The sequence below is a fragment of the Aphelocoma coerulescens genome, assembly GCF_041296385.1.
Source record: "Aphelocoma coerulescens isolate FSJ_1873_10779 chromosome Z unlocalized genomic scaffold, UR_Acoe_1.0 ChrZ, whole genome shotgun sequence".
NCBI lineage: Eukaryota > Metazoa > Chordata > Aves > Passeriformes > Corvidae > Aphelocoma > Aphelocoma coerulescens.
The window spans coordinates 12,960,956-12,982,338 of NW_027184085.1; the positions used below are offsets into that span (position 1 = coordinate 12,960,956).

Consider the following 21,383-nt stretch of genomic DNA (forward strand, 5'->3'; position numbering starts at 1 on the left):
ACCCTTTCATTCCATATGTATATGTGCCAGACCTCTGTTCCAGAAACTGGAAATCACACACAAGCTTGCCAGCAGCAAATATTAACAGATTCATATATTATTCCTTTTTGTATATGTCTGGTTTAGCCAGTACATCACTATCTGTACCCTGAAGCCAGCCACAGTAAAGAATCTGACAATCATATGCTGAGATAAAATGTGCCCTGCTGTATTTCTAAGTGCATTTCTCTCTTATGTAATAAACAGTTTATAGTTAAGAACTATCTAAATGTTTGCACTATCTAATATAATGATGAAAGGCAATTCTAAATCTTGAAGTCTGTCACACCCCCCCAATGAAAATAACTTTAAGGATTTCACTTTGGATTCATGTAAGGATAAAGGAAAAAGGCTTATCCCACTAGGATTATATATCTCTCTTTGGTTTATTATTTGGAAAACTAAAAGTAGTAACTTACAGAAATAATTTAAAAATGACAATTTGAGAAGAGTAGGCATTTTAGCAATGTGATTGGCTTTATTAATATTGTAGTGCTATTAATATTAATATAACATGAATAATGTTACAGAAATAGAAAGATGAAATAATGAAAAATAATGGAAAAAATAAAAGAGCCTTCTTGAGCTAGCTTTGTTATTTTAGAGGAAGTTTTACTTTTTTGCAGAGGCAAAAAGTGGAAAGTGCAAATACTACATTCTGATCTAACAAGAAGTGAGTGGTTTGACTTATCAGAGAAATGGCTTTTAGATACTGTAGTATATGCATTGTTCAAGCAAACTGAACACTTCAGTGGTCTGGAGTCTGGTAGGGTTTGTAAATTATGAAAAGAATGTTGTGCTTGATGTGTCTATTAGGCAGCTGGTTTTGTCTCCAAATGTATCTCAATCTGCTTCATAGTAGGTCACTATTTCTTGAAGCTTGTGAAGAGATGAACAGCAGGATTATGCTGTGAATTTCCTAAAAGCAGTGACAAGTGCATTTCTGTAAAACTCTTGGTCATTAAGTTTATTTTATTAGGGAAGCCTGAAACTCCCATACTTTAAAATACTTAACAAAGGAAAGCTGTTACAGCTTGAACAAGTGGATTAAAACCAAAAAATGTAGGAAATGGCTTCTGAGCCATGAAACATACAGGTTTGCAGAAGATAAGTTATAGTGAGGCATAGCTTTTGTATGTAACATTAGGTTACATACCCTTGACTCAGGAAGTTTGATAAAAACCAACTTTTTCTATACAGTGAGAACATTTGTTTCATGGTTACATCCATTAAGGGTGCACTTCTGTGAGGATACAGTTTAAATAATTGGCCATAATACTCTAGAGACTGTCCTCAATTACTAAAGAACGTAAGTCCGGTTAATTTTAACTGAAAATATTTGAATGGCATTCCTAGAGAATTCATAATATGATTATAAGCCAAACAAGTTATTTTTGTGTCCATGATTATCAATGAGAAGGTAAACTGCACAGCTGAAACATATCTTGGCATCAGGGCAGCAGGGACAGAACTAAACCAATCATATGAAATTAAAAGTATTTGTAATAATATTAGATTTTTTATAAGACGCCTTCAGTGAGCAGGTTTCTTGCAGCTCTTTGTATAAATCTCTTAATTAAGACCTGGTTGAATACATGTGAAACTTTCTTCATAAGTAAGCAAAACTTCTTCCAGTGCAAAATATTTTAAAATAAAGGGTTTTTTTTTTCATGATCTCCCTATTTCCTGAAGTTTGTTTTCAACAGATGTTAGTGCTAAACAGTTAGCAGAGAGGGTGGTGAAATAGGTGGAGCATTGTCCAGCTGTGCTTTATTTAATGTATGACTGCAGTGATACTACACAGACTGAAATGAGATACATCCGTGAAACAGCTGTTTTCCTTAAACCAAGTTCTAAATTTCTCATGAGATAGAGAACTAGACTTGGAGTTGGATATGACTACCTATGTCCTATGTGTTTCACACATTATTTGTAAATACATATACAATATATTTGTAAATACATATACATATACAAAGTCCAGAGACTTATAATGACGTTGTAGTTCAGTAGAATTCCTGGATGTGTGTAATCATTTTAAGCAGTCATTTAAACAATGTATTCTTAGATATTTCAACATATGTAATTTTCATCTAGATTAAACAGTATGTGGAGTTTTTAAAATATGTCTTTATGGTTACTATTTCATTTGCACTGTGTATATGTGTCACAGATTTGGCTTGTGACTGTTTTGTGCTCAAAGCAGTACTCAATTTTATTTTATATTTAGCGCATTTTGTAGAGGTTGGGATAGGATGGCCAAATTATAAAGCACTATGCTATTTCACATACAAAGAGAAAATTGCTGTAAAAACTCTATTTTGTTGTATGATCACAGACTTTGTGTTGTTTCTATGGACACTAGGAGCTCCTGATGAATGTAGATGCTGTGATCAACGTGTTACCTGGTATGAAAATATAAATGGCACTGCATCGTAGCTCACTAGCCTACTTTTTGTCCTCACCATTATGCAGTTCTGTGGTCTCACTTGGAGAGCCCAAGATATGTAACCAAACTTCATCCTGTTGAGGCCATCAGAGTACACTGTGCAGGCCTGTATTAGATGCTGTTTCTCCAGGGCTCACAAGAGCAGAACTAGGACAGGTAGTGCATCCCTGGCCTTGTGACAGGAGGACTGGCATATATTCAAGATTGCCTTGAAGAGCCTGAGTGATTTTTCAGAAGCAGGGACACCTGTTGCAGTCAGCAGAAAGCATTGCATTGCCAGCCATTGTTACTTGTCACAAATGTGAAAATGCCTGCTTGATTTCAATATTTGATGTGTTGAAGTGTGTTGCCAAACTGGGTAGGAGTTGGCAGAGGTGTAGGAATGTTTTCTGTATTCCAGACAGGTCACTATGGTTTCTTGGCTGTTGCATTGAGGTGGGAGGGCAAGGCAGGGCTGCAATAATGTGTGGTGCTGTCAGTCTGCACGTGTAAAATAAACTTCAGTTTTGACTTCCTTCATAACCAAAGATGGCTATGTCAGAAAATGAATTCTTCAGTGTCAAGTTGGTAAGTGGTTTATACCAGCAAACAAAAACAAGGCAATGTGCAAACTCAGTTACTATTTGTTTCACACACTTTTTTTTCGGTCTTTTTTTTACCTGATAGCTTACTGTATTTCCACGTGTTTCAGAAAAAGGAGTGGTGGTTTTGTTGGGTTTGATTTTGGTTTTCTTTTATTTTGTGAGAAAAACACAGGTGTGCTTGCAGATTAAATGAATGGTCTGTAATTGCTGTTATGAAAAGACTGTGTATTTAATTAAGTGGTGAAATACAGCTGTTAAAGAAGAAAAAATGAGGCAGGAGTGGACCCTTAAAAGTAAAGAACCATTATCAAGGAAACAAAGAGGGAAAACACAGCAAAGTAATGATACCAACAGTGGGTTATTGATTGGATTTATTACAGTATGTTTTACAATGTGTATCGGAAAGGAGATGATACATTGGGATGCATATAACAACATTTTTCTTATGATGAATGGTTAAAGGACATCAGATCTTCCAGGGAAATTGAGAAGATATGGTATATATGTAAGAAAATCAGGAACAGCTTTCATCATGTTGAATTTGTATTTCCAGCTAAACATTCACAAAGTGATGTTGAGATGAACTAAGATGTTCAGCAGAGAGACAATGAAATACCTTTTTTTGGAAGACAGTTCAGTGGTGTGAAAATATTAGGAGTAATATGTGAATAAAGTGTTTAAAAATACACTGTAGAGTGAGAAGTTCAGTGACCAAGGGATTGAGTAGCAGTGAATAGCCAGAGAAATTGAAAGGTAATCATGTACCAGAGGACCTAGTGAAGAAGGGAGCCAACATGTAGATGGTGTGCAGGAGATACTGGACCTCATCAAACAATGAAGAAGAGGAACCAGAAAATAGATGCTTTTTTCCCGAGGTTGATGACAGTAAGGGCGGTGTACTGGATTTGTCAGGGATAATCCTGAGACTCAGGAGGGAATTCAAGTGGCGTTTTCAAGATGGAATATAGTGGAATTGACAAGGAACGAGGGTGGAGGAGAAGGCAGTATTCGGTGAAAAGGCAAAAGAGAGACTAAGAGAGAAACACGGAGCTATTTGTTGAAAAGTGGGTAACGCAAGTAAGGTTTTGAAATACATGAATTGCTGCTTGTGAAAGTTCTATATCTCTATGCTCTGAGGATGCCATTGCTGGTGAATAAATACAAAATTACTGGGTATAAGTAAAACAGAGAGGCTAGAATGAGAAAATGAATCTTTTTGTTGGATGGACAAGAATTCTAGGGATGCTAGTGGTCAAAGAGAATTGTAGCAGACAGAGGTACTACATGATGAAAATAGAAAAAGAAGAGGAAAGAGGGGTTTGAAAGCAATAGCAAACATCAGCTGTAGAGGAGAAGGCTAACTCCAGAATGAAAAATGCTGTAACAATTCTGTGTCCTCAGAGAGAAATTTTGTGGAAATCCTGCAGCCTGTTTGAAGGAATCTTGGATATCAATTCAGACATTTTTATATTTCCATACCTTTAATAATCATCTTATTATTTATATTACATGAGACAGAAGGGATTAATTGATTTAAGGATGCTAATAGCAAACAGAAAGAATTCTTTCCTCTCATACTTAAAACAGTAATTTGGTTTTAAGGTCTATTAAAAAAGAAAACTAATTTTAAAAGTGACCCATGTTTGAAATTTCATCAGAAATTGCACCATAGAATAGCAAGCAACTTTTTCTCTAAAGGATATTACAAACTTTTTCTCTCTATCTAATGCTTAGGTACTTGGTTGCTGCTCTGAAGGCTAGCTTGGAACACTCTGTTCTGTTAGTGTAAACCACTATAAACAATTTTTGAAAACTTTTTCCTCCTTTTCCAGTTTTTTGCTTGCAAGTGTGTTGGGTTTTTATTTGTGTAGGTTTGCTTATTTAGCTAGTCAAATATATAAAACTATTGTGAGAAAAAAGCAACATCAAAGAAGAAACCCTGGAACTGAGATAAGAATATTGCTTGAAAAGAAAATTACGTTTACTTGCGTTGCCTTTGTTTTTACTTCTTTTCCAGCCAGCCCTTATATTTTCATTTTGCTCATACATGTCTGAGGCCTAATCCTGAAATTGGTGAACTTACCAGGTAAAATTCTGAGCTAAACATAACTGAAATTAAGGGCATTTAGGAACTCTGCATCTTGCAGATTAATAGCAATGTATCTTGGATTATTAAAGAAAAGTATATAACCCATCATCCTCAAGTATCCAGCAGACCTGTAAACAGAAGAAAGGGAGTTTCCTTTAACTTCTCGAAACCATGTTCTCTTAGCAACTTATTGCATTGAATGATGATGGCATTTTTTGTTTTCTAGAGACTTAAAAAATGAAATTCACATATGTATTGTCCTTGAAAATCAGGCTAAGTATACTGAGCTAATAATCTCAGCCACTTCATGCAACATTGTAAAACACTGAGGCTCAGAGATAAGAATGCTCATTTTACCGCTGACATGCTTCATGAGGAAAAATATATCACCCCTTTAACTGAGGCATTTTTTCATCCTCATCTTTCCATCTGAATAGATAAAACAAAATCTGTAGTCTAAAAAAAATACGTATTTTTAAATAATATGCAGAGAAAATATGGCATGATGATTTACACTACATTTTTATCAGAAAAATCAAATAATGTAGAAGAAATAATAGCTTTATATGTTACAAGGAGTTTAGTGAAAATATTTTAATTTCTTAGAGAAACACACCCGTCCTCTTAGAATATACATGTGGTAGCTGCTATTTTCAACAAGCAAATAGATTTATTAGACAGCCATCTTTGATAACTCACTGCAAAATACACCTTTTTTGGCTCAAGGATTACTGAACCAGAAATATTAACTTTATGTAGATTTTTGTGTATTTTCAGTTTGTGTATTTCACTGTATTTGCACTGTGCCTCTGTTAGACCACAAAAATGGTTTAAGCTTTGGGGACACTGAAGACTGAAAGAATATGAGAAATTATACTGAATAATTGGGAATAAGCTGGGAATGAGTCTGTCATAGTTGTTTTTTGAAGACAACTTAGTAGCTTCTTTATAATTTTTTTCTGTTTATATTTTTGTTTGTTTGTTGCCAGTAGGCCAAAAGCTACTTTTAAATGATATGAAACATGCAGTGTTGGCATAGATGAGTTTGAAGAAATCTGTGGACTTTCAGTGGAGTTCTAGTATATCTTAGCTGAATCTTTAATGAGATTTTTACAAAATAACATTGATCACATTTGATTGTTTTCTGGAAGGCAAAGAAACCTTCAACAGCTGGGCAAGTCTAAGACTGATTAACTTTGAAAGAGGCAAAAAGAGGCGTGGTCTTTTTTGTTGGTTTACAAAAGCCATATTTATGATAGTACAAAGGACGAAAAATGTAAATTTGCTAGGATAACCTGACATGGGTTAGATAAGTTATGAAAAGATACAGAAGAAAGTTACTTTTACATCCTTGTATGCTTTTTTCATGCAGTGTAAAAAATCCCCAAAGGAAGCCAATGGAATAATTTCCAAAAGCTATCTTTATTAGTAATATTTATAATTTTTGTGGTCCATCTAGATTATTTTCTCAAATGCAAAGTTCGACCGTGTAGCCAAACATTCAGCTGGGGTTTCATTTTCAAACCTTTAGGCAACTATTTAGTAATGCTGTTAAGAAGTCATCTTTCCAAAATGGTTTCCTGAAATATTTCTTGATGAACAATCTTAAACAAGAAGAAATTGTTTCTGTGGTCAGCAATATTCTTAGAAATTGAATGTCCTTCCTGGTGAAGGAAGCATGGGCAGATAGGAAGGAGTTACTTGTCATTCTACAATGGATCAGAGACATCTCTAGGACAGGCCGGCCTGCTTGCTTCCTTGTTTTGCCTAAACCCATGTATGGTCAAATGTATCAGGTGCCTTTCCTCATTGCCTTCTGCGTAAATGTTTTAGATTTTTTTTTTTTTTTAATAGAAATCAAGTTCTTTTTATCAATCGCCATTAACAAAACACTAAGTAATTTTTCATTTTGACTGGCTACACCGCTGTATGACTTCTCTTCTAAGACTGCTCTTTTCCATAATATCTGAACATCTTCTAAGTATTTCACACTTGTATTTTTATTTTAATCCATAATTGCATAATATAATGCATGATTCATTGAAGATTCCATAAACTTTAAAAATAATTATATAAATTTTTTTTAGCTCCAGGTTATGTAGGTTTTCCATTGTAATATAGTTGCTCAAGAAAAACTACAGAGTATTAAAAAAAAAAAAAAGCCAAGTCTTTTATGTCTTCAGTATTTGCAAGTAGCTAGGTAAGCTTCTCTATAATCTCTATACATGTGAGAGATTATTGAAGTGTTTTGAACCAGTGCTGTGTGTGAGATAAAGAAATCCTGAAGACTTGTCACCCAGAAAAAGGCCTTAGTTGCAACAGATGAGAATATAATGGATGCACAGGATAGTTAAATACAATTGTCAGTCAGATGTCCTGGTTTTGGAAAGTAAAGTTAGGCTACTGTATTCATAATTGGTTAATTAGGATTGAGAGAAAAGAAGGAGTGTTTCACATCTGCTAATGATACACGTAGATGTCACCGAGTTAGAAAGTCACAGAGAAGAGGAAATCATGTAAGAGTGTAATCATGTAAACACTAAAACCTCAGATTTCACAAGTTAATCTTGTTTTGCATCAGTGTGCTCATTACTGAAACAGCATCCATTTCTACACCACGGGAAGTGGTATTGAAGAGCTGTCACATAGATTGAAAGCCTGGGGATCATGTTTACAGAGACTTAAGAAAAGCATCTGATACAGCCTGCAACTGCCTACTCAGGGAATATATTGAGAAATTCCTGAATTCAGCTGATGTGTGTAGATCTGACAATTTTTAATTGATATAGTAAACCCAGACAGCACACTTTCATTTCTTTTGTAGATTATAATTGAGAGGAAAGGAGATACGCTTCCTTCAGTAGAGGTGGCTGAAGGGGGGTTGGGGAAGTAGACATTTGGAGAGTGTAACTCATGCCTTGGGAACCTGTCTGTCTTGTCAGCTGTGATCACAGCTCTGAGATGTTGTCTGTCTCAGATTGGGATCACTTTCAACAGCTTTGCTCAGTTGTGACTAAAAGGAGATTTCTGGTTTGTTTGTTTTCTTGCAGCTTTGTAACTCATACTTTTGTCACCTTGAGCCTGTCATCTTGGAAGGCTTTTTAAATTTGCTAAAAACTACAACTTTGGCAATTAAATATTGTCAGTGTGAGCTATTTTATTTTGCTGTAGGTATCTTAGGTGAAAAGACCCATTTAAAACTCAACTAGCTGTATGTGGCCTGGGACTTGCTTGTTGGGCATCTCTGCTGACCTAGTCCTGCCCTTCTGCCTCATCTTTGAAACCAGCATAAATCTAGATTGTGGTTGTATGGTTGACTGTGTTCACACTAATAAATAAGTAATATTTAGCTACACATCTGTAATAACAGAGAAAGATTGATATAGCCATCTTTATATGTCTCACTTTCCCCAAGGCCTGCCTTAATTTACTGTGTCTGCTTTTAAAAAAAAATCTAGAAGATGTTAGGAATAAGATGGAAGAAGAATGTCTTGGCTGGGACATTCAATGTTTCATTAAAAGAAAAGCAGGGGGGGCAGAATGTGGGAAGCATTATAATCTTGGGAAAGTGTCGGCTTACTGTGAAATACTGTATCCCAGAAACAATGTGGAAAGTTCAAATATTCCATCGGTTAAACATACTGTTATTTTTCTCATGGATGTGGCTTGGCTTTCTGAGGTGAACAACTGAGTAGGTCTGTCTTTTTCCTAGAATAAGTTTTATTGAGTGTTTTGGAGCAGGAGAGCAGTTCTGGGACACAGAGCTGTAGCTATGTGGCTCTGTTGCAGGTCATTCTTTTGTGATAAAACCTTCATGTGGCCACTGTCTTTTTCAATTCCTGTATGGGTCCTCTTCAGTCCATACAGATTTTGTACAAGGAATATTCATTGCTGATGTTCCTCCAGTCACGTACCTTTGCCCCCACCCCCACCCCTTCCCAGTCCTTTCTCTGGTTTCCTTTTATCTTCTGGGTCTCGTCCTCTCTGAGGACTGTGGCAATATTGCAAACCCTGACATTTATCTGTTTTTCTAGCTTTTTTTGATACATGCAACTGTGTCCTTTCTCACATGTGCTTCATGTTTTATGCCTGTCATCTCATTTTGCACACAAGTACAGTCAGCTGTAATTGCTTAACAAAAATATACGTGCTAATACAAAGCTAGGAGGAAAGTGCTTACATTGCTGGAATTATTTGTTAGAAAGCCTTTAAACAAGTTGCAGAAGATGGTGGTTTACTGCAGAATTTGCTGAAGTAACTAAACCTTTAAAAATGGTAAGGACTGATGAACTTGTCAAATTTTGTATGGCACGTGACTGTTACTTCATAATAGCAGGCACCTCTGCAACAGAAGGGGAAAGGATAATGAAGGAGATATGTAGATACACTTTTCCCTAATTATCTTGACATCTTTATGTTATGTTTCAATGCTCTCCCTTTCCCTTCTCTAATCAAACTTTTGAATTGGGTACGTTGGTTCTGTTGTTTCATGTCTTTCCAGCAAGAAACATTCTGATAACAATTTTTTTGCTAATGATTTGTTAGCAAGATTAGACATCTGTTAAAAATATTAAGAGGTCAGAGGACAAAACCATTATTTTCTTTGAGAACTGCAATGAATGTTTGCCAGTATGTATAAAAACTTCTTTTCAACCTTCAATCATTTTAGAATATTTGATTTAGTACTACAATTCAAGGTTATATTCCTTTGCAGAATAATATATGGAGGGCAAGCTTGCAGAGCTCAAAGTTAGGAAAACAATCTTTTTACTGGTAAACTGACCAAATTTATTTTGAAAGATAAATAGAATTGCTCATTCAATCTTACTAGGCCTTTCAGACAAGCCTAGTTTTACATGAAATCCTAAAGCATCAAAGCTGGATAGAGTTGGGTGGAACTTGTTCTTTTGTTTTCATTTTTGTCATTAAGGGCAAATAATGTCAGTCTTTGATATCTATATGTTGCTGTTTCCGTTTCTCTATAGGACAGTTGAAAAACGGTAAACACTATTCAGAGTTATATAGGTACTTCACTGAGAAGCCTCTATAGTGCATGACGTGAAGTCAAAAAGTCATTTCAGTTGGAAAAGACCCTTAAGAGTATCAAGTCCCCCTATTTACAATCTTATATACAACCTTAACTCTGCCAAGCCCACCTCTAAACCATGTCCCCAAGTGCCACATCTGCATATCCAGGCATGGTGACTCAACCACTTCCCTGGGAAGCCTGTTCCAATGCTTGACCGCTCTTTCAGTGAAGAAATTTTTCCTAATACACAGTCTAAACCTCTCCTGGCACAGCTTGGGGCCAGTTTAAGATGAGTTGTTTAATTTCTGAAAGATACAGTTTAGATTTTATTAATGGATTAATAAATTAATGCTAAATAAAATCATATGACCATAGGAAAATAACACAAATTCTGAACTATTATGTGATTTGCTATCTGTCTCTAGATAGACATTTTGGGTTTTTACTTGTAAAACATAAAAGAAAAGGCACTAGTTGGACCCCAGATCTTTTTCTGTGTTTTAATTTGGATCCAACACAAAACAGGAGGAAAGAATTTCAGATTGATTGAGGATGAAATGAAATGAAAAAACCCTCCACCCTCACATTAAGTTGGGCAGCAAAGTGAAAAAACCAGTATTTTAATATATGTATGCCAGTGTGACATTGCCTGGAGGGATGGGAGTGTTGTGGAGTCCAAATGAAGTTTTTTCAATTTATTTGAATTAGCTTTATATCATAATGTAATCTTTCTGGCATTTTTAAAAGTTTGAATATTAACCATTTATGATGTTTTTGAAAGAGTTCATGGTATTTCTTAGACAAAAAATTATATCATTTTAATTGCTTGTTACTACAGAAAATTTATTTCCTGATAATGAATTCACACTTTATTCTTTACACATGCCTACATACTTGGAAAATTTTATGCAATTGGATGCACAAAATATGTTTTTTAGTATTAATAAACACTCCCACCAAAGACAAGCAGTCATAAACTGCAGTCTGTTCATAGAGTCCAGGGTATGCATAATTGGCTAGAAGTGACAGTAATTTCAAAACAATTACTATGGCTAAGTGTAGGCCATTGGATTCTATGTTCGAATACTGTAGGAAACATGTTCTTGGTATTTGAAGCCCCCTTTGTTGAATAGTCATTTGTGGAGGGAATGCCTCAAGTGATTCCTCTCGATGATTGACTAAATCTGCACACCAAGAGAAGCTTGCAGTAATTATTAATGTCATCACACAAAGGTTCTCTAGCTTTAGAACCAAATATAGAACATTTAACATTAATATATTTAAGAATATATTCTTAAAAATAAACAACATTAATTACTTTACTAGTTTGTGTCTCTTACTTACAAAATAGCCCATAAAAAGAGCCTTAGTAAGGTCCATAGTCAAAAATTAGAAGATAAATTAACTGAGGATTCCTGTGCAAGCTTAAATCAGTCTGTATGATTGCATTTTGTGATCACATTGTCCATTTTTATTCTGTAGAATTGTGTCTCTTTTAACACATAGTTTGTTGCTGAGCAGCTGCTCAGTGTTTTGTCCTCTTGCTGTTCAGGGTGGGATTCTAGGTCTGATTTTACTGCATGTTGTTTAACTTCCCCTCTGAAAAGATATGCTTCTATGCATATTTTTCTGTTTTGCTCATCGCTACAATAAAAGAGGACTTCAAGTCACTAATTTGTCATCTTCTCCTCTGTGTTTTAATCCTCATCTTACAGATGGGAAGGTGAGGTACAGTTGCACTGGCAACCTCTAAGTTTGAATGTTTAATTTTTCAACTATATGAATTAGTTTTCTTTTATGAAAAGAGGGCAAATGAAAAGCATAGTTACCTAGGTATTAAAAATGGAATCAACCTGTCTCAAATTCCTTTGTCTCTGTTTCTGTCTTTTCCCTTTTTTCCTTTTTTTCCCTTCCTGTGTTTCCACTTCCTGTCTTGGAATCTTAGCTGAGACCTTTGTTTTTGGAAAGTGGGAAAACTTAATTTTACAAGACAATTTAAATTGAATTTAATTTTTAATAGAATTTTTAGGTATTTTACCAAATAGTGACTTAATAAATAAGAAGTGATCTCCATACAAGAACAAAATGTGAACTTGAAGAGAATTTCAACCTTTCTTTAGGATTATCAGCAATATAGAAATAATTCAAAGAAAACATACATCATTCCCAAACTTGAATTTTACTGCAGCTAAATGGAACACAAACCTTACAGTATCTGAACTTTGTTCTATTATGTAAGCCATGAATTCCGTCAGGGATTAAATTTGGCAAAAGTAAATTCTTCCAGTCCTTTTAAGTCCTTTCCAAAATATGTGTATTGTATTTTGGTAGTTTTAGAAACTAAAAACCTGCTTAGGGGAGTGTTGAGAGCTGTCTTGGAATGTATTTTTATCTTAACCAGGCGTAACTACCTTTGTTCAGTGCTAGTGGGAGTTTTCCAAGAGTGCTGATGCTATGTAAATCTGTACTGTATAATTAAACCTATGAAGAAGTCAAATTTTGCATTCAAGCTCTTTTTATGAAAGCCTATTCTGAAACACATATGACATTTTTAAAAGGCTGTTGGAAATACTCAGCTACTGTACCTCCTAAAAATGCAGGAGTTTCTGTTTAAAGTTAGGAATAGAAGCAGAGCACAGAAAATGCTATGAAGTAATGTTTGTCTCGTTTGTTTCATTTGTAATTTAATTTGTAATTGTAATTTATTTTGTAATGTTTTATTTGTTTGACAAACAGGTACATACAAAGTTCCACTGCAGGCAAGCCCATGCTTCAGGCACTGACACTTCATGTTTGACATTTTCCTATGATGGTACTGTCCTTGCTAGCCGGGGAGGTAGGTGATTGAAAGAACCCTATGACATGTTGAATGTAAGACAGTTTTAACTTTAGTAAGTGAAATGGTTCATTAAACAAACCATATAAATCATGTAATTGTTAGATGTAATTGTTTATGATGGAGATAAGGTAGTGAAATCGGAAAGCAGTGATTCAAATTTGAAGTGTTTCACAATTTACTACTTTTATATGATACACCATGCAATACTGTGTTCCTGAAAGAGCATTTTACAGCAATTAAGAAATATTTTAAGAGAAATTTGCTGATTATATTACAGTTTCTGATCTGTCTTCTTGTCTAACAGTAATAATACACCGAAAGGAAATAATTAGCGTAATTAAAAATAAAAAAAGTCTAGTTTTGTTGCTTAGTTCTTCCTTGGAAGATTAGTGCCTCTGAATAACACTGTCTCTGTTCTGAACTTATTAATTCCTCATAGAACTTTCTTAGGCAATGTAATTTTCTGTCCTAATAGGAATTTTCATCTAATCTATATTAAAAACATCGAAAGTTGATGACTGGAATTGACTTGCCAAGATATACTTGAATGGCAAAAGAATTTGGAATGTCCACAGGACTGGAAAGAAGGGCTTGTGTTGTAAACTTCAGATAAAACCTTTATAAATGAGTCTTAGATAACAGAACAAGACTTGAGAAGGCAAAGATGTATTTGAGGACTCGTTCACTTCATTATTGGGATAGGATGGTGTCTGTTGAAGACAACTTTTCATGCAAAGATTTGTCTACCCAGTATGTTGCAGGCAGGTGCAAGCGTACAAGCCAAGCTGTCTGGATGGAAAACAGCTGTAACCAGAAGCTCTGTGTATGCATTAGCATTGCCCCAAGGCCAAATAAACAGGCCTAGGGAGAGGCAGTATACATTAATGTCTGCTAACGCTGTGCCTAACATATGTTTGGGACATCTGGTCAGTTTGGTACATAGACAGAATGAGATTACATACACAAAATACCAGAATAGAGGTATTCATAGATGAAAAAAACTCTGAAGCAGTAGATGTATTTTCTAGCCAAGTAGCTTGCATTTTCTTTCCTCCCTGTGTCCTCCCTGTGCCCCTGTCCCTGAAGGGAGGAGTGTCTGACTGGTGCACATCAGTGCAGTGAAATGCAACGAATATTTGGTGCTGCCTCACTGATTTTTTGTATGTCTTGCCACATTTCAAAGATTTCAAATGTTGTTTCCCGGAACACATCTTTCAGAGTAAGGACTTGGTAGTCTTATCCTCAAAGGCCCTAGGCATATGGACACTAATGGCACTTGTGTTCTTTCATATCTGCTGTTCAGGGTCCTCGATCCAGAGTTCTGCTGCCACTGTACCCATCATGAATGGGTTCTAAGTGGTGAGGTAAAAGCTTTCAAGCTTTTTTGTCCTTACTGAACCAGACTCTTATGATGTGTGAACCTTCTCCTGCTTGGAAAATATGTGAACTGTGTGTCTTTCCATTCTGCATTTGGTAAAATGCTGCATCTGTCTGCCTGTGGTGTTTGCCCCAAAAAAATTCACACAGACATACAAACTACAGGAAATTTAGGGATAAACCTTGGTGTGCTTTTAAATATAACAGCAAACAAGGCTAATACTTAGTGAGGGGTATTCGCTAGTGCTGTCTTGAAACCTCCATTTATGTAAATTCTCTTCTGTTTCACATTTATGAATGTAGATCACATAAATGACCTTTCCTTACTTTTGTTGCATGTGGCACTTTTACTTGCCTGCTCTTCCTCATCTGTCTCCAGTTTTTGTCTCATGTTAAACAGACTTTAATTTACTCAGGTTTTATCTACCACACTCTGCTCTAAGCTGTATAAAATGTTGATTGATTGTTTGCAGAATGTAAGACTGCACAGAAATTTGGCCACTCAATGTAGATAAAAGTGCTACCTTTGTCTAGCGTATTAAAAGAAGAAAAAGGGCTCTGTGTGCACTATGCTGGAAAGTAAGGAGGATTCATACCTTATTTTGACTTGTTTGGTTAGTGCTTTAATATGAGTATTGCTTTGGATCTGTACCAACAAAAGCAGATGTGGATCCAGCTTTTGTAGATTAACACACCTGCCAAGTGCTGAGGATCAAAGAGAGGATAGTTGTTTGGGGCATGGGAACTTTCATTGAAAGCCTGATGGACTCTCCTGCATCTGATGTAGATTCTGTGTTGGATATGAGAAGACGAGGCATGGCTCAGCTGCAGGCACAAGGGAAAATGAAAACCTAAGGAGCTGCTTATGAAAGTTTCCAGTCTTATTCTTGTTGGGTATTAGGTAGTAACTTGACAGAAACTTAAGAAAGTGATATTTCTGCATGCTTGAAACCATGAAGGATAGTATTTGGGGAACATTTTCTTTGTTTAGCAGGGGAGAGATAAGAATTAGGATTGGACTTGGCGTCTTACTGTAAAAATACAAAAAATTTTTTTTGGACTCCTGATACTTTTTTGTTGGTCTCTGTTTTTTTTCCATTTTACTTGTGTTTTTTTCTTCAGTTTGAAATTGGGTTAAAAGGTAGAAACACCTCGTATGCTCAAGGATCATGCAGCAGCATGTATAGTGACCGTTTTGTGTAGTGTAGTAACATATTGCTCTTCATAGTAAATCCAAACATTAGCATTTTAAAAATCAAATAGGTTTTTTGTCAAGTATTATTTCTCAGAAGCGGAACACTGGTGTTCATTCTGACAATGCCAAAAATGCATTTACTAGTTTTAATAGGCATAATCAGCTACTTGCAATACTTGGAGCTGAAATGGCTTTATGAAAGTCTTCTAGTATCCTTCTTGCCATATGTTCATATGTTCATATGTTCATTCCATATGTTTAGGGAGGATGATGCCCTTAAGTATTTCATCAGGCTGGTATGGATGCAGGTGATGCTGAGAACTGTTCCAAATGTAGGTATAGATTCCTCAATTTGTGACTTCCCTCACAAGATCTTTGGCTTTGGTCCCAACCTAGGATGACTCCAAAGGTTGTTCCGAAATTGTTGCAGCTCCTTCTGCAGAACCAGTTCAGAATGCAGAAGCCAGTAATTTGTTCAGAAGTGTCTCTCACATTTGTAGTATAAGCCTTCACAGAAAGGCTGAGAGTTGATAAACATATTCTGGTAAGCTTGTTATGCTATGCGTTTCCTAAGCTGTAACGTCTTAAAATTCCCAGTTCCTTTGTTTCTTTACTTTCCTCATTGATCTCTGTGAAGAATTTCTATCCTTGAGCTTTGCTTTCAACACAGGACTCCCTCTTTTTAAAGAGAGTGTCGCTGACTGTAGGCTGTGTGAATTCCTGGCAGCACTTTTGCTTCTTTTGGGCCTATTTACATTCATGTACTTGTCTTCCTGGTCAATATCTTCTGAAAAGAAAAGAAAAATATCAGATAAAATCTTTATAGTATTAGTGCTTTGACTTTGTTTTGACTAAAGGGCATTTGCAAAATGCCTGGCTTTTTTCACCAAAGGCTGTTTTTCTAGGACCTAATTGTTGCCTCTTGATAAATCCAGTGCTCAGTACCATTGGTGCAACAGCGTCTGACCTGATTGTGTCAGTTTTGAGTCTGCTTGTTGGTATCTTTCTTATTAAAATGGCAAAAAATAGAGTTTGAAATGCTACTTAAAGTGCTATAAATCTTGCCAGGCTGTGGAGAAGTTTGCGATCAATAAAAAATACCGAATTATCTGAGTAGACTATTTTGAATACTTCATACTGACTTGCTCAACTTCTGTTTATATGCTTTTGTTTAAGGATAAGTAATTAAAAATAGATCACTACTGCTGCAGCTCTGTTGAAGAAGCCTCCTAAGCATCGATAGAAGGATGCTACTGGAAATAATCCTTGCTGCTGAGGAAAGTTAATATTCTGTAATCTTAGTGACAGTGATTTCAACTCCAAATGCAAATTAGATTTAGGAACCAATTTGCATTTGCACGCTGATAATTTTAATTAGGAAAAGTGAATTTGACCAGATTCTTAATGGCGGTAAAGTTTCATAGCATTAGCAAGTCATTCTACTAGCATTTTTCCTCTCCAAATGTTTAATCATCTGTTTCTGCCCAGTTTAAGACAGTGTTGACTTGGAATCAACCACAACTTTGAGTCCTACTCGGGTCTTCTAAAGTTTTTAACCAGCCCATTACATTTTCTTGCTAGCAAAGGAGCTATAGCTACATGTCTGACTGCATTTCTCCTGCTAAAATCTGGCAGGACTACAGCTTGAAGATCATGTCAAGGCTTATTCCGCTAGGAACAGAACAGCCTTGGCTGCTAGCCGTAGATCTGTCCCTACTCAGGAGATTTGCAAAGTGGCCGAGTGGTGTCCTTTATACATACATTTATAAAGTGCTGGTGCTTTAGATGTAACATCTTGATGATAAGTGGTTTTTTTTCTTGGAGGGTGGGAGGGGAAAGGGAGGGCTCATTTTACAAGACTAAATGCTTTGAAGTACTTGGGATGGAGTCTACTGAGAAACAATATGAAAACAGATATTCCCAAAACAGGGACTCAACATTTTTCTTCCTTGTCATTTTTTAGCTTCCCAATGAACAGAAATATACTCTGCTCTAGACATAATTTATTTAAGTTGAACACTTCTTAAAAATATTTTGTAGTAAGGAGTTATCCTAGTCTTTAATATAAACATACATGATGTACGAGGCCACACATTGCTACCTTCCCTGTGAAGGGCACTGATGGCCTTGATTTCTTTTGTTACAGCATGCTACTTCTTTTAAAAACATTTTATTTCCAAGGCCTCCTTTGAGCTCTTTAGCTCAAAGGCTATGAATCTGCAAAATACTTGTAGATAACCAAATTACTTCCCTTCAAGATTTGTACTTTGGAAGAAAGAAGGTCTTGCCTCCTTTTCCTCCTAGGTCAGGAAGATTTTGTAACTTTTTGTTCTAAAATTAATCTCTAGATATTTTCAAAGAGAATTCTTGCTTAAGTATCCTTCTTTTTACCCATGAAAGTGCTGAGGCACTGCTGTCAAATGCTAGGACGTCTAGGTGCTTGAGTGAGGTACTTCAAAGCTCAAATTCTGTAGCTCATCTCATGCTGGAAATATGTATTCCAGAAGGGCGATCAGAGCAGATATGTAGATGTCTCTGAGAATAACCAGCTAATCTCTTTTTTTTTACCCCTATTCTCACTTTGTTAATATGTCATAACTTTTCAAAAAGGGATAAACAGCCTGACTTTTACTGGCCTACAGTCACACCATGTTTATCAAACACAGATGAGAATTACTACAAATGTCTTGCTGTAACCTTGATTTTGGCTTTTGTGGCTAAAGGTAGTGTGGTGAAAAGGTTTCATTATAGCAAGTGTGGTTTCACTTGCTTCCCTTCACCCCCTTCCCTGAGGATTTCTGACTGATTCCAGAGCGTCTTCTCCATCCTGAGATAGCAGTTTGTTGCTGTTTGCCTGCTAAAGAAGGAGGAAGACTTTCATGTGCTTTCCATTCTTCCTGGTGGCTTTTTCAGGACAGGTGAAAAGCACGCATATAAAACTTGTTTAGTTTTTGATCTAGACCATTCATGGCAACATTTTTAATTTCTTTTGATATCTTGAAAGTTAAATTTGCTCCTAGCAGCAAAGCATCAATGTTCACAAACACAGAATAAATTAGTGATTGAGGAATCTGATTCCTTTGTGGGTAGTGGTTCTTGATAGGAGGGATTACCACAACAGAACTGAGCCATTGAGGAGAAGTTTCTGATATACTGGAGTGTAGCTTGTTGAGCTTCTCCGCCTTGCACTGTCATAGTCATTTAGCAATGAAAAACTTCCAAATCGTTCCCATTTTGGATACTCCTACTATGTAATTTTGTTCTCTTTCTCTTTGAATTAGTGGGAGAAAATTTCTGACATGCCTAAGCTCTTGACTTGAATTCTTTATTGCTAACCTTTGTCTCTTTTGTTTCATAGGAGATGATACTTTAAAGATATGGGATATTAGACAATTTAAAAAGCCTCTTAATTCAGCAGATGGACTGCCCAGCTTCTTTCCGATGTAAGTATTCTAATTTTTTCCAACTAGCAGAAATAGCAGTATTTTTGCTGAGTGGGGAAGGGTTCTACCAGAGTTCTTATCCTCAGTAGTCACAAGGTCCACAATTGTGCAGAGAGGACTGCACAAGGAGGACTGTGCAGTGACAGTTCTTGTCTATTTTAGGGATTCACATTGCTTTAAAAGATCTTATTTTTGTGATATTTCAGTCTCATAAGTCTTAAGTCTAATTGGATTAGCAGCCTTTCAGGAGGAGCCCCTTACTTGTGCGCAATGAGATTTAAACCTCATTCGTATTTAGTCTCTGGCTAATAAAAAAAGAGCTGAATGAAAAAGTAGACATAACATGAGGGTACATGGTATGAATTCAGGTTACGGTGTCAGAACTGCTGACTTAATTTAACTGCGTAGTGCTAAGTATTGTTTTCAATATTTTTATTGGTCTGATCTGCATTTCTATAGCTGTAATACAGCCAAATCCCCTAAGGACAGTTGGTAATTTTGGAATAAGATTTTAGAAAGACAAGTCATGGACAGCTTAATCTTAACTGCAATTTGTAACACAGAGGAAAAGTAAACAGAAAAACATTTTTGGCCAATGTATAAACACACCATCTTGCATCACTGAAGGATGTATCATCAGCAAAAACAGATTTCATGACTAGTACATTTTTTTACTTAATGATGACCACCAGATTTGAAAGTACTTTTTTGTTTGTTTTGTTTCGTGTATTGAAAAGCTAGCAAGACTTTTGAGTGGAAGAGAATTTTGTTGGGAGGAGGATTTTTATCGAATCTGCCAATTTTGCACATCCCGTGCACAACTGTAATAACAATTGTAGCAGATAACTCCAACTGATAACTATAGCAGTAGATGACAGCTAACAAAAGACTTCTTCAAGCTTTGTCTTGAAAGGACTAACTAATAGAAAAGATTGTTTTAAGAAGTGCAATTTATATGTAAGTTCTCTATATGTTAATTATTTATCTACCCAGTAAGATGCTTTCTTTTCTTCAACAGGACAGATTGTTGTTTCAGCCCAGATGATAAAATCCTTGTCACAGGCACTTCTGTTAAGAAAGGTGGTGGCAGTGGGAAGCTGTTTTTCTTTTATCGTGAGACCTTCCAGAAGCTGTATGAGATAGAAGTTACAGATGCAGTATGTATTTTAGTTTTGTCATCTCTTCAAAATATGAATGAAATCATATTCATATGCTTGTTTTCCCTTATACAAGTAATTATCTGCTAACACTATTGTCATTTTCCTACTCCACAATTCCTACCCCCTAGAGATAGGGGTAGAGTAAGCTGCATAGGTACTATTCTTGTTTCAGTTTAAAAAAAAAAAAAAAAGGAATCCTAGGACAAGGTGTTTAAACAGTAGAACTTCTATGCTCTGGTGTCAAGGATTTATGATCTGTGAAGTGAGACACAAATCCTAAAATACGTAGATGTTTATGTGGTTTACTTCACCAGTTATCATGATGAAATGCCCTATTGTGACAAAACTCCTTTTTGTCCGTGTGACAAAATTAGTGGTTACTCTATAATGTGTTTCTTGTCTAAATGCAAGAATTTGAGATGAAAGGAAGGCATCCTTAAGAAGTCCATCAAGAACACCATTCTCACCAGTTACTATAAAAACCTAAGGTAGTGAACCTGTAATACCGAAGGGTCCGTGTATGGCTTGAAGTGACCGCCTATTCCCTTGTACCGAAGGGAAAAGCTCAATACCATAGCTGAAAAGGTCCTTTTACCCTTGTGATATACAAGTAAGCTTATAGGTGATAACAAACAGGAGTGGGTGAAATTAGGACAGAATTGCCACTGGTAAGTATGGCAATATGTGTTTATGTCCCTTTAGTTGTTGCAGTATGTCAGCTTAGCAACTTTGTCACATTTGATAAACAGTTTGTGTTTTCTCCTTCTGCCCTTTTTTTGAGCCAGCACAACAGTCTTTCCTAGCACAGCAGACCAAACGTCCTTCTGCTGGATGTCATTTGCCAGAATCTACCTTTGTATTTGCTTTTCTTTTCAAATCCTGCTTTCTTTTTCCTGCTTTTAGTTCATCGTACAGTAATACCTGCTTACGGATGGATTTGTTATACCTATAATTTCAGTGGCAGCTGTCTTGCAAATTAAAAATGCAGAATTCTTATCAAAGCAGAAAACACGTGTTTTTTCCTACAGCAGAAAAACACCTGTTTTCATCTTAAGCATATAATCTTAATACAAAGGGGTTTTATATGACTTTGGAAATTTTATTTAGTACTAAAGAATTTCTCCAAATACAGCAGAAATTGGCTTTTATATTTTTCTTCTATGGAGCATGCCAAACCAC

The 21,383-nt window shown here is 35.9% G+C and overlaps 1 protein-coding gene across 1 annotated transcript in view; it reads left to right on the plus strand.

Moving 5' to 3' along the window:
- Positions 1 to 21,383, plus strand: part of WDR70 (WD repeat domain 70) — a 126,127-nt gene that overhangs the window by 77,411 nt on the left and 27,333 nt on the right. Inside the window, exons 11-13 of the mRNA XM_069001836.1 lie at positions 12,927 to 13,026; positions 18,960 to 19,044; positions 20,063 to 20,201. Of these exons, the coding sequence (XP_068857937.1) occupies positions 12,927 to 13,026; positions 18,960 to 19,044; positions 20,063 to 20,201 (324 nt within the window). The remainder of the gene's footprint in view (positions 1 to 12,926; positions 13,027 to 18,959; positions 19,045 to 20,062; positions 20,202 to 21,383) is intronic.